Below are 12,455 nucleotides of genomic sequence, written 5' to 3' on the forward strand. Positions count from 1 at the left end.
TCCCGCGCCGCCGCACGCGCATCACAGGGTGCACTCCACCTCTCCTTCCCACTCTCACTCTCCCTGTTACGACCTCCGCGTCCATCGGCACCTCCGCCACCCGTCTCCCCCGCGTCCGCCTCCGCCACCATCGGGCGGTCTCGGTGCCTCGCGGCAGCCTGATAAATGAAGGCACACGCTGTCGTTTCAGTCTGATAACCAGACACAAAACGCCAATGCGGCAACCATGGAGGTCCCCCCCGGGCTTGGCCGCGGGCCGCCTCTACAACTCTCTTTCTCTCCAGGCGGATCGGCGACAAAGGAGCACTCGGGTGGGTGGAGTGGGCCGTGGGCGAGTGGCGAGGAGGGAGACGACGGCGCCATTGCGACGCAGCGACGAGACATGTCACAGGTGAGACCCGAGCTCTGGCCATCGCTTCATTTCTCTCCCTAATTTCACGACCATTCAACTGCCACACGGGGGAATCAGCTCATGGGGACTTCATCGGGGCGACCAAGTTTCAGTACTAGGAATCTGTTCGCATCTGTCGGATCCGTGATCATTGCAAGGAGCAGAATCCTGGTGGGTAAAGCCTGGGGCATTCGTTAGCTGAACGTTAAATCCAGCAACTCCTGCATTCTTAAGATTTGGATTTAGTCACGAAATAATTTTACAACAATCATCAGGGGAAAAAGAATCTTGTTCTGGGAGTGGTTGCATTCTAGCCAAGACATTTACAAATCAAATCAAATACCATAGTTAATACTATGATATTATAACAAATTGGTTGCGGTTAGCTTCTCATCTATTCAGTTCTACCACTTTACACTACATTCGTAGTCTAATCTAGCATTCTAGCAACCTCTTTCAAGCATCTTTCCAGGGGATCGACTCAATCAGGCCTTGTCAGAAGTCTGTACTTTCACTACCAACGGCATCGTCACGCGAGCGTCTGTTCCATTTCCATGCCAAGATAAAGAGCCAAAAACATAACCTCGAGGAGGCACATCCACATATAAGCTAACTGTGAACGTCCTCGTTGCACCGTAGTTCTCCAAATTTATAACTTCTGGTGTCACTCTCACGCTGATGCCTCGAGGAGCTGACACCACAGCATGGTAAGTGCTCCTTGGATTACCCACATTAGTCATAGTCCGCATGACCGAATAGCTCTGCTTCAGAAATGGAATGGTGATTGATGGGTAGTTCAGAGCAGTGGCGGAAGAGGAGGCTCTGTGGGTGCAGCTACTGTTGTCTCCGGTAATTAGATGCAAGGAGTGATCATCGCAGCTTGTAGTACATAAGAATGACTTGTAGTCTTCAGGTTGTGCATCAAAGATTATCCCTGGGTTGAGAGCTTTGATGGGATCCACAAAACCCGAGCCAAAGTCAAATGGCGTTGCCGCAGTCCTCCCATTATGGTCCCTTGCTATGGTTTTCCTTTTAGTGTTCAGTACAGTTGCTGCAAATAAGATTCGTGAGATTGGTTGCAACACTAGTTTATCTTCAGAGATTTCAGGTTACCCACTAATACCTGTTGTCATGATTGCTGATTTGATGGCTGAAGGAGACCATGATGGATATACACTTTTCACAAGAGCTGCTATTCCTGTAACATGTGGACATGCCATGGAAGTCCCAGACAGAATGTTGAAGTGCATATCATTCTTAGCAGGAGACCATGCCGCCAAGATGTTCAGCCCAGGAGCAGCGATGTCCGGCTACAAAAATGCACACATGGAGAAGAAACTTAGGAGGATGTCAATCAATTTATCACCTATATTAGTCTTTCCCAGCAGTTTAGTGATGGTTACCTTCAGAATCTCAGGTGTCAATGAACTTGGACCTCTTGAAGAGAATGCCGCTACCCGTGGGGCATCTCGCAACCCTAAGATCGTCTTTGCTGGCAAGATCATTGTACTGGCATGCCTGTAGAACTGACTTTAGATAAAAGATTGGCATGCCAATAAAATGTACTTCCTATAGTAAGTTTAGACAACCTTGTACTTTTGACATAAGAAAGAATTTTGTCACCCATGGCTTTCCCAACAGTGACTCCAGGAACAGCAAAGTGATTAGCAACATGATCCTCCATCTCATCAATGAGAATCATCCCAACTGCACCAGCTTCCTTTACAGTCATACTCGTTGCTAAACGTGATTCGGAGGATCCTTCATTACGTCGGCAAATAAGAATCTTTCCCTTGGCCTTGGTACTATTTAAAGAGCTATCCAGACACAGGCTAACAACAAGTCCACAAGAAATTCAGTTGGTTGATAATTGAAATCATGATTGTCTTTCGAGATAGTTGTTTGTTTACCTGGATTGATAAGGGGTGAAATAGCCTGCATTGACTTCCGAAGCTGAAATAGTTCTAACGGAAGTTTTCATGTGGTATGTACTCAAGCTCTCACCCTTCATGAAAGGCACATTGTTCAAAAGTATTCTTAAGACTGCATAAGTAATAAAGACTGAAGGTATCATTTTTAAGAATGAAAATTACCATTATGAAGATACCATTTGCCAGTCTGATATATGAAGAAAATGATCTATCAGTTGTTCCTGCAGCTACTGTGAGCATCCATGGCGCAAGGTTAGTTGCTGAGCCCTGTCTCCCAGCATTTCCTGCTGAAGAAACGACCAGTATTCCATTGTTTGTCGCATGGAATGACCCGATGGATATGGCGTCGCTGAGATAGTCACCCTGAGGATAGTCTGGACCTAGAGACACTGATATAATGTCGACGCCATCTCTGATGGCATCATCAAATGCTGCGAGAATGTCAACATCATAACAGCCAGAATCCCAGCAGGCCTTATAGGCTGCAATCCTTGCCATGGGGGCTCCTCCCCGACCTCCTCCAGTGCCCAAACCTCCGTAATTCATGTTTCTGACAAATCTTCCAGCTGCTATTGAGGCAGTATGGCTGCCATGCCCTGAGCTATCTCTTGGAGATATGAACTTGATGGCATTTTTACTTGAACCACTCTCTTCTGTTTGGTATCCATTGAGGTAATATCTACCTCCTATTATCTTCCTATTGTATTTGGGTAAATGGGTGACTTTATTATAAAATCAATACTGGATACTGTGGGTTAATTTTAAAGCATGTACCTGTTACAGGTGAAATTTGATGGTGAATTTGCCTCTCCGCTTTGGCATTGCCCTCTCCATCTTTTAGGAACCGGAGGCATCCCATGATCACTGAAACTAGGGGATTCTGGCCAAATTCCTGTGAAGGTAAACAGTTAACTAGAATTTCATGATTTTGATGGACAGGTTTCTATCAATCTGATGCCATCCTTTTTGTTTCTAACTTTATGGCCAAACAATCATTTGATGCGTAAGTTAAACATGACAACACAAACATCATGTGGAAGGAAAAGGTGCATACTGCCAGTTGCAACGCTGACATGTCTTGGCAGTTTGTAAGCTAGAATACAACTGGAATTATTGATGGAAAGAACATAACAAATATTCACACTGACTGAAAAATGTCAGTACAATTTGAACTGAGTATGGTATTGCAATTCTACTCACCTGTGTCAATGAATCCAACAATGACGTTCTCCTGGTTGTTGGTGGACAATCCAGGGACCTCACCCTCTGCATTGGTGGACAAGCCCATGAAATCCCAAGAATGGGTGGTGCACAATCTCCTCTTTGTGTTTGGGAACACCGAGACGACACCAGGCATCTCTGAAGAAACGCACATCAGAATTAGCCTTTTGGCATCACTGCCGTCACAGCTGGACTCATTTCATGGCTAGCCTTTTGGTTCAGTGTGCTACATACATATAATAACAAACTCTAGAAAGTAGAAACCATGTGTTGTGAAATTACCGGCTAATTTCATGGCTTGCCTTTTGTTCAGTTTGGCAGCGAATCCTTGGAAACCGCTGCTGTAAGTGTAGACGTGTGATGCCTGCGCCTTCTCCGAGCTGTGAAGAGGAAGCATCCACTCAAGATACTGCATGCAACAGCACTGGAAGCTAGAGGGGTATCGACAGCTAAGGAATGAAAACGAGTTTGTTATGGACCTTCCATCGTGAACAGCAGTCAGCATCTGCTGGTGAAGCCTCAAGATGTCATGCTGACGATCACTGTCGCCCTGCGACCCTTTGCCCATGTAAACCACATACACCTGAAGTTGGCATCCATTTGGAAAGGGTTACAACACTGGAAGACCTCAAGAAACAAGTGGTAGCTCATGAAGTGCAGAAGAGTTAACTACCGTGGATAAAATCCAACAGAGCAGTGGTGTGCATTGGAGTTGGTAGAGTACTGATTGTACCGAAACAAACCTGAGAACAAGAACTGCAGCGAAGGTCGCCTAGTAGCACCAGGGATAGCCCGAGGAAGAACATAGCTCTGCCTGGAGAAGAAGCCATGACAGACGCGCAGCCACACACAGGGATGCGCAGCGGAGATACAAAGGGAAGGACTGCGGTTTGGATGGCAAGTGTGTATAGGAGATCTGTTGTATGAAAGCAGCAGCTTCCTGAAACTGCTGCTGAGTTACTGGATGCGTGGGAAAATAAAGCCTGTACTGGAATCCCGGAGGAATGGAACGGGTGGCCGTTAACTGCACTTTTCCTCGTCCCTGCCACTCGCAATCGTAGAGGCAAGATGGCAACAAGAGTACATAAATAAATGCAGACAAAGATGTCCAAAGCGTCATGATGCGGTATGGGAACCAAGAAAGCTCAGCTAGTGAGAGCATGACAAATAGGGTATCCGATCTCGGAGATACAAAGAACATGTAGAATGTCTGCTTTCGTGGATAATACCTGTACATATGAAGTATAACATGACTATTATTATAGATCTAACATTGGGTGTGCCACTGTGCCTATACATGGTATCTTTCTGTCAGAGCTGGATCTGTTTTCCTCTCCCTCTTGCAAAAGAGGAATTAAAATAACTTACTGTACATGTTGTATTTTATCCTGTGTATACATCTTGTCAAGTGATGAAGTCTACAATAATACAATCTACATGCTGAGGGTCATGGTTCCTCGGTATCCTGAAGAACACGGTGCAGCATCAATCCGGGCACGGGCACGGCTCCTTTCCGGAAAGGCATGGATGCCTCGACCAGCCGTTACCCGTGTCCTCGTCCTCTGCTCGCCGTTCAAGACGACGTCTTGATCCGTCCAACAATGCTGCATCTTTATTTGACGAGGCAACACATGTGCCAAGCTAATGAACAAAACTGCCCCAGTGTATTCGGCTATTCGCCGCTCTTTGCTGTGGGATTAGCGTAGCCACGCACTTCGTCAATCGTCTTGGATCGCACTTGTGGCGGCCGCATAAGTAACACACGCAGTGCCTATTTCTTTTTTACCTTTGCTGTAACGGCAACTTCATTCCAGATTGTTTATCCAATTAACCATCTTTTACTTACTCGTAGCACTGGCTCTGGCTCTGCAAAGTACACAGGACAGGGGGGCAGCTGAGCTGATTATGACGCGATTGCACTGTGGCTCTGAGAGGCAAACTCGTTTTGGTTTCTGACCTACTTCACGCCGCTAGATTAAATCTTACTATTACAGCAATATACCTCTACGTTATTATTCACAAGACAAGCTATTAAAAAGATTAATCCTAAAAATTCCTTAAAAAATCAGAAAACATTCAGTCATATATTTGATCAGCACTATTCATCGTTGACAATAATAGCCATTAGATGGAATAAAATGAAGGCCATCGAGGGCCTCATGCATTGTTTAATATAATAATCCCTCGACCAGGAATAAAATGAAGGCCATCCATGGACTCATGCATCCATGTTTCCTTTAGAGATGTTTGGTTCTTTAGTTGCTCCTAAAATTCATGTCATATCGAATATTTAGATATTAATAAAGAGCAATAAATATAGATTAATTACAAAACCAATTATACAGATGGAGGCTAATTTGCGAGACAATTTTTTAAAGCCTAATTAACCTATCATTAGCATATGTTTATTGTAGCACCACGTTGTCAAATCATGGATTAATTAGGCTTAAAAGATTCGTCTCGCAAATTAGTCACAAGTTGTGTAATTAGTTTCGTAATTAATCTATATTTAATACTTCATGCATGTGTCTAAACATTCGATGTGACAGGAATTTTAAGAGCGCGTGTAGAAACCAAACAGACGTACTGTCTAATACTATTCATTTCTCTATTCAACACTATTTAGCATTGTTCAGGCCGCGTTTAGATCCAAATTTTTTTGGTTTTTGGCTACTCTAGTACTTTCGTTTGTATTTGACAATTAGTGTCTAATTATGGACTAATTAGGTTCAAAAGTTTCGTCTCGCGATTTCTCACCCAACTGTGCAATTAGTTTTTTTTTCATCTACATTTAGTACTCCATGCATGTGCCGCAAAATTCGATGTGATGAGTACTGCGCAAATTTTTTTGGGAACTAAACAGGCCCTCATTACTATTCCGACAGTGCTAGCGTCCCACGTGGGGGGCCACGCCTTCTGACCCCACACGAAGACCGCTCGTGCCCCCTCTACTTCCCCGTCGGGATGGACACCTACTGCGGCAGGTGGGTCCCAGCAGCAGGTGGGTCCCAGCAACAACACCCGTTCTATTTTTGAAATATCTAGATAAAACATTTGCAACATATATACGAAGACAGATGAAACACTTAAAATATGCGTCTGAAACAATTGCAAAAAACATCTGAAAATACTTGAAAAGCCATTGAAAAATATATGCAACATATGTGTGAAACATATATGCAACATTCAGATAAACACACCTGCAACATACGTTTGAAAAACAAATGAAACATTTCGAACAGACGCTTGCAACATACGTGTACATCATTGCAACACATGAAACATCCTGATCTACTTTTGCAACATCAATGTGAAACAGTTGCAATATACCTTTAAAACATCTGAAATATTCAAAATATATGCTTGCAACATTCGCTTCCAGGCGCAACATCTACTTGCTACTTGGACGAATGAAGGCTCAGTATAGGGCCAGCCGCGCATACCAGCAACATGCCAGAGGCAACACCAGCGGCGGCGATGTGCCGGCAGATATCCACCCCGACGAACTCGTGCAGGGGATGGAGGGAGGCGAGGCGGACACGGAGGTAGTGTGGCTGGCTAGGTGAAGGTCCACTAGGGGCGGCTCACCACAAGTCCTGTCTTGTAGCCACGGCGAGCAGGAAAAGGGGGCGGCGGTGAGATTTGCTCAGCGAGCATGCACAGGGGGGGACTACGAGTCTGAGGCGACGTTGGAGGAGCCAGGAGTGCTGCGCGAGAGGGCTAGAAGGAAGGAGCAACAACGACCTAGGAGCTTCGGGCTCTGCCGGCATGGTACGCTCGCGCGAGCAACAACTAGAAAAGGGAGAGAGAGAGAGCAGCGCAACGAGAGAAGAGGGGCTAGCACCGCATCTAAACTAGTCAAGCGTGTGAGAGCGGGGAGCAGGCATATTGGGCTCTGCAGGGCCAGAAAGGTGCCTATGGAGCAATGGATGCTCTGATGAGAGCATTACTGTTACTATTCACTTTTGCTGTTACTGCTCATACATATTTCGTTCGTGTTTTTTTTTCACTGTTCGCTAGCCCGCTGCAGCGGGGCGCGTGTTATGTGCTAGTATAACCTAATGCAAGTACAGTATCCTATGTAAGAGGCCGCGGATAGTTTTAGCTCGTTGGCGGCGGCTTTTGTTCCCTTTTATAAAAAAAAAAAATTGTACCTTTATTGAGTGAACGCTACGGCCTGCTTTGTGCTCCCCTGTGCGTGTGCACTTCACGATGGTAATGACTGGCTGGTTTACGTGATGAGAACCAACGGTCAGGTGGTGTCGCTCCGGCGCCACGCCATGGTGCGGTGCCCTACTGCCACCCGCCGGCCGCCGCACGGATGGCTGCCGCGGCGCACGTGAAGCGGATAAGGTCTGCCGCGCCAACGGGACAGGCCGGGAGCCTGCTGTCTCCGCGCAATGGGCTGGCCCTCGCGCCTGGAGGGGGCCAGGGCCAGCTGAGCCCAGCAGCCTCGGCCAGTCGGCCTCGTGCTCGTGGGCTCGGTGCCGGCTGTCGGTCCTCCGCAACACGATGCTAACGGACATCACGGCACGGATTAGGATTTGGGGATCTATGAGCTGATCACTTGCACGGAGAATCAAAAATTTTTAATTACATCATAGACATTTACACATGCACCCACACCTATTCCTATAGACATAGATATATGTACACTATCTCAATGAGCACCTTCGAAAAACTAACTGAACCGGCAATCTCAAGATTGATGAAGACGCCAAATAAATCCAACAAAATACAGCGGTATCCAATCAACCAGTAAATTTTGAAATAAACAAAGTTGCCACAAGCGTCCTGTTAAAAGAACAACACTACTAAATCCTACAGTAGATTAAAAAAAATACGACCACCCACATCAAATCAAGAATTTGAATCATGTGGACATGTTTTGCCCCAAAGAACCCAAGCAATCCAAGCTGCGATCACACACGTAGATTAACTAATGAAAGGGTTAAATGTTAGTACAGAATCACAATACAGAATGTAGACACTCATACACATCCTACCGATTTTGAGAATGACTAAGTTGTCATTGGCGTCTTACTAAAAGAACTAACAAAATAGAGTACCCGCATCGACTCAGCCGGTAGATTTTGAGATTGACAAAGTTGTCACAGATATCTTGTTGAAAGAACAACGCTGTTAAATCCTACAAAAAATTCAGAAAAATACGAGCACCCACGTCAAGTTGAGAATTTGAATCCAGTGGACATGTTTGACCACGAAGAACCCAAACCATCCGAGCTACGGTCACACATTTAGATTACTGAAAGGGGTAAACATTAGTTAGAATCACAATACAGAAGTAGATACTCATACACACCTTACGGTTTTAAGATTGATGAAGTTATCACAGACGCCTTGTTAAAAATAACAATATTGTTAAATCCTACAATAAATTTAGGAAAACGCGAACAACCATGTCAAGTTGAGAGTTTCAACCCAGTGGACATGTTTTACCACGAAGAACCCAAACTGTCGGTGTTTTGGACCGGGGGACCCTCAACCAACTAGTGAATTTGTTCTGCGTGTTCCCGATCCCGGATGGTGATGCAAAGAGATACAAGGTTTATACTGGTTCGGGCAATTCGTGCCCTACGTCCAGTCTGAGAGATTGATCTTGTATTCCTTGCACCGAAGTGCTTGTAGTAGGGGGTTACAAGCTGGGTGAGAGAGGGAGCTAGTCCCAGGTCTCGGCGTGGAGTGATACGGACTGCCTGAGATGTTGCTCTCAAGCGGCCGGGAAGTGTGCGTGTTACAGAGTGTTGCTTTGGTGGGTGCCCGTCTCCCCCCTAGAAATGGTCCAAGTCCTTTCCTTTTATAGTTTGAAGGGAGGACAAGGGTAGTACATGTGCTAACTATACGGCGTCATGCGAACAGAGGCGGCGTGTCCGAGCCCTGTAGCCTGTTCCTATGGCGGTGTGGTCGTCAGAGCGGTCCGTCCTTGGAGCGCTGGGGCGACGTGCTGGTCACATCCGATCCTGTGCGTCATGGGAGCTCCAGGGCTGCCTCGGAGCAGGCGCGGCGGTCAGCGTGCGGGTCGCTGTGGATTGACTGCGCGCGAGGTCAAGGCTCGGTTGGTGCCGAGGTCAAACCGCGGTGGGGGTCTCGGCAGACGTGAATCCCGAGATAGCCGAGACCCTGACATAGAGTGCCGAGGCCCGGAGGGAGCGGTCGATCTGGTACACTGGTTCGGAGGCGATGATGACCCGGGCCAGATTTCCCATGCTGCGTTGTCCTCGGGGCGGGGGTTACGGGGCACAGTGCAGTTCAGGCGCTGATCGTGGGCATAGTGCCAGAACACAGTGCCCGGTAATCCCCGCTGCGCCTTATCCCAGCCGGTATGGCATTGATGTGACTCCTTGTCTTGTCGGCCGCTCCGCGGTGTCGAGCCGTCGCCTGGCTGAGATTGCGGGAGTGGTTGACGCATTAATGGGGCGTGACATGCTGTCGGAAAGACCGGCCGAGGCGGGAGCATGGGTTATTTGACAAGCCAGCCTCGAGCGATACGGAGAATAGCTGTCTCATTCGAGGCTGTACGCACGGGGCCTCGGGTGAGACAGAGATTGGGCTCCTTGCCGAGGCCTCCCGTGAGAAGCCTCGCGTGAGGCGGAGATTGTGTCAGGGCGCCGAGACCTCCCTTGCGAGGCCTAAGGCGAGGCGTAGAGCCGGTGGGCTCGGACGGGGCTGGTGATGAGCCCATGGCTTACCCTCTAGCTTTGTTGTTGATGGGATTTAAGTGATCCTTTTGGTGTACGCTCGGGGTACCCCGTTTTATGGTACCCGACAGTAGCCCCCGAGCTTTAGGGGGAGTGCGTGCACTCTCCCTAAGGGTTTGTCGAGATTTGGCTTGCAGCGGCCCCTGTAGGGATTGTGTTTCGCTTCTTGAGGTTTCGGTGGGTGCGCGCGAGCGCACCCGCTGGGTGTAGCCCCTGAGGCCCTAGAGGAGTGGATTTTACTCCCCTAGGGGCTTTTTTCGTGTTTTGAGTGAGGAGTTTTTATCGTATTTGCCGAGCCCACAAGTGTGAGTTCGGGTCACGGGGTTTCGGCAAGGTCGTAGGGAGAGCCCCCGGGCCTCTGCCCGAAGCAAGAGGGCGGTCAGGGGTGCCCCTGATTTTTTGTGCGACCCTCACGCTTCCTTTTCGCTCGGAAGGAGGGTTGGAATGTGCTAGGCTACCCTCGGTGGGCACGAGCGGTGGCACTTCCGGTGAGCTATTATCGGGTAAGTCCGAGTGGAGGCCCGCGCCCCGTTCGCTAGGGGATGGCTAGTGGTCCAGAGACGCACTCCAAGGATACCGGAGGGTTTCTCTAGTGGGTGCCGAGGCCATTTGATGGGCCCCGGTGGCTCGGTGTCTCCCTACGGTGGGATCCCATTCGGAGACCTCCCTGCCGGTCTTGGACACGACTTAGGATGCCCCGAGCGATTGCTTGCTCGGGCCTCGGCCATTCGTGGGCTCGCCCATAGTCGTCCCTGACTCTGTTGCCCTGGGGTGGCTGTCGAAACCTCAGGGGGCCCAGCCTTCAAACCCCTGGACCGTAACGGGCTTGGTGCCCTTTATCGTATTTGTAACGAAACTTCCAGCACGGGCTTAGGTCGTTTGTCTTTGTCTTGGGTGCTGGAGGAGCCCCTGAGCCTCCGCCCAGAGCGAGAGGGTGGTCAGGGGTCCCCTGTCTTTTTTGTTCGACCCTCACATATCATTTTCGTTCGGACAGAGGGGTTGTTTGCCGAGCCCATTTGGGTGTGAGCCGGAGCCGCTGGGTCTCAGCAAGGTTGTAGGAAGAGCCCCCTAGCCTCTGCATGGAGCGAGAGGGCCGTCGAGAGTTCCCCTAGCTTTTTGTACGCCCCTCGCGCGTGAGGGTTTGTCTGCCGAGGCCCCTTTGGGCATGAGCCTAGGTCGTAGGGTCTCGGCATATCTGCAGGAAGGGCTCCCTAGCCTCTGCACGGAGCGAGAGGGCCATCGGGAGCTCCCCTGGCTTTTTGTACGACCCTCGTGCTTCCTTTTTGCTCGGAAGGAGGGGTTGTTTTACCGAGCCCCCTCGAGTGTGAGCCGGGGTCGCTAGGTCTCGGCAAGGTTGCAGGAAGAGCCCTCTAGCCTCTGCACGGAGCGAGAGGTCCGTCAGGGGTTCCCCTAGCTTTTTGTACGACCCTCACGCTTCCTTTTCGCTCGGAAGGAGGGGTGGAATGTGCCAGGCTACCCTCGGTAGGCACGAGCGTTGGCACTTCCGGTGAGCTGTTATTGGGTAAGTCTGAGTGGAGGCCCATGCCCCGTTCGCTAGGGGACGGCTAGCGGTCCAGAGACGCACTCCAAGAGTACCAAAGGGTGTCTCTAATGGGTGCTGAGGCCATTCGCTGGGCCTCGGTGACTCGGCGCCTCCCTACGGTGGGATCCCATTCGGAGACCTCCCTGCCGGTCTCGAACACGACTTAGGGCGTCCCAAGCGTTTCGCTTGCTTGGGCCTTGGCCCCGTGTGGGCTCGCCCGCGGTCGTCCCTGACTCTATTGTCCTGGGGCGGCTGTCGAAACCTTAGGGGCCCAGCCTTCGAACCCCTGGACCGTAATAGGCTCAGCGCCCAGTTCCTTCATCTGAAAGGAATAGGGTGGGGGGAATATCTTCCCCATTGGCTCGACAACGGCTGGCGTGCCTTTTGAGGCGGTTTTCTGGGGAGACAGAACGATGCCTGCCGCCGTAGTGGTCGGGCGTGACGTGGTGTCAGCGGATGGGACGCAACTGTTCCCGCAATTAATGAGAAAAAGGTGGGCGCGTGGGCGATAAAATCGGATTGGGGTTAACCGCGCCGGATCCAGGGGAAACTTCCCCGATTTCATCGCCCGCCCGTTTTGCCTTCACCCTGCATAAATACTCAAAGAGCCTCGCCCCTCCTCACCTTACCTTGCCTGTGTTAGCTCTGCC

General features: G+C 49.4%; 1 protein-coding gene and 1 long non-coding RNA gene across 5 annotated transcripts; one reads left to right on the forward strand and one right to left on the reverse strand.

Annotated features, from left to right (window-relative positions):
• Positions 1-18: 18 nt before the first annotated feature.
• On the forward strand, positions 19-3,968 carry LOC136532336 (uncharacterized). 3 transcript variants are annotated; one of them, XR_010778215.1, is made up of 3 exons: positions 19-391; positions 3,106-3,222; positions 3,331-3,968. It is a non-coding gene; the product is annotated as an uncharacterized lncRNA (long non-coding RNA). The 3 variants fall into 3 exon arrangements; XR_010778216.1 differs by having other exon boundaries at positions 3,577-3,968; XR_010778217.1 differs by lacking the exon at positions 19-391 and adding an exon at positions 2,858-2,994.
• On the reverse strand, positions 398-4,988 carry LOC136532337 (subtilisin-like serine-protease S). 2 transcript variants are annotated; one of them, XM_066524947.1, is made up of 11 exons: positions 4,287-4,988; positions 4,023-4,126; positions 3,826-3,923; positions 3,523-3,681; positions 3,097-3,214; positions 2,485-3,019; positions 2,302-2,396; positions 1,981-2,223; positions 1,795-1,909; positions 1,515-1,701; positions 398-1,442 (listed from the first exon to the last, which is right to left on the reverse strand). In XM_066524947.1, the coding sequence occupies exons 1-11, from the start codon at positions 4,371-4,373 to the stop codon at positions 877-879; spliced, it is 2,307 nt and encodes a 768-aa protein (XP_066381044.1). In that variant the 5' UTR covers positions 4,374-4,988; the 3' UTR covers positions 398-876. The 2 variants fall into 2 exon arrangements, with proteins under 2 accessions (XP_066381044.1, XP_066381043.1); XM_066524946.1 differs by having other exon boundaries at positions 3,826-4,126.
• Between the last annotated feature and the right edge of the window lie 7,467 nt (positions 4,989-12,455).

The sequence above is a fragment of the Miscanthus floridulus genome, unplaced genomic scaffold, assembly GCF_019320115.1.
Source record: "Miscanthus floridulus cultivar M001 unplaced genomic scaffold, ASM1932011v1 fs_584_1_2, whole genome shotgun sequence".
NCBI lineage: Eukaryota > Viridiplantae > Streptophyta > Magnoliopsida > Poales > Poaceae > Miscanthus > Miscanthus floridulus.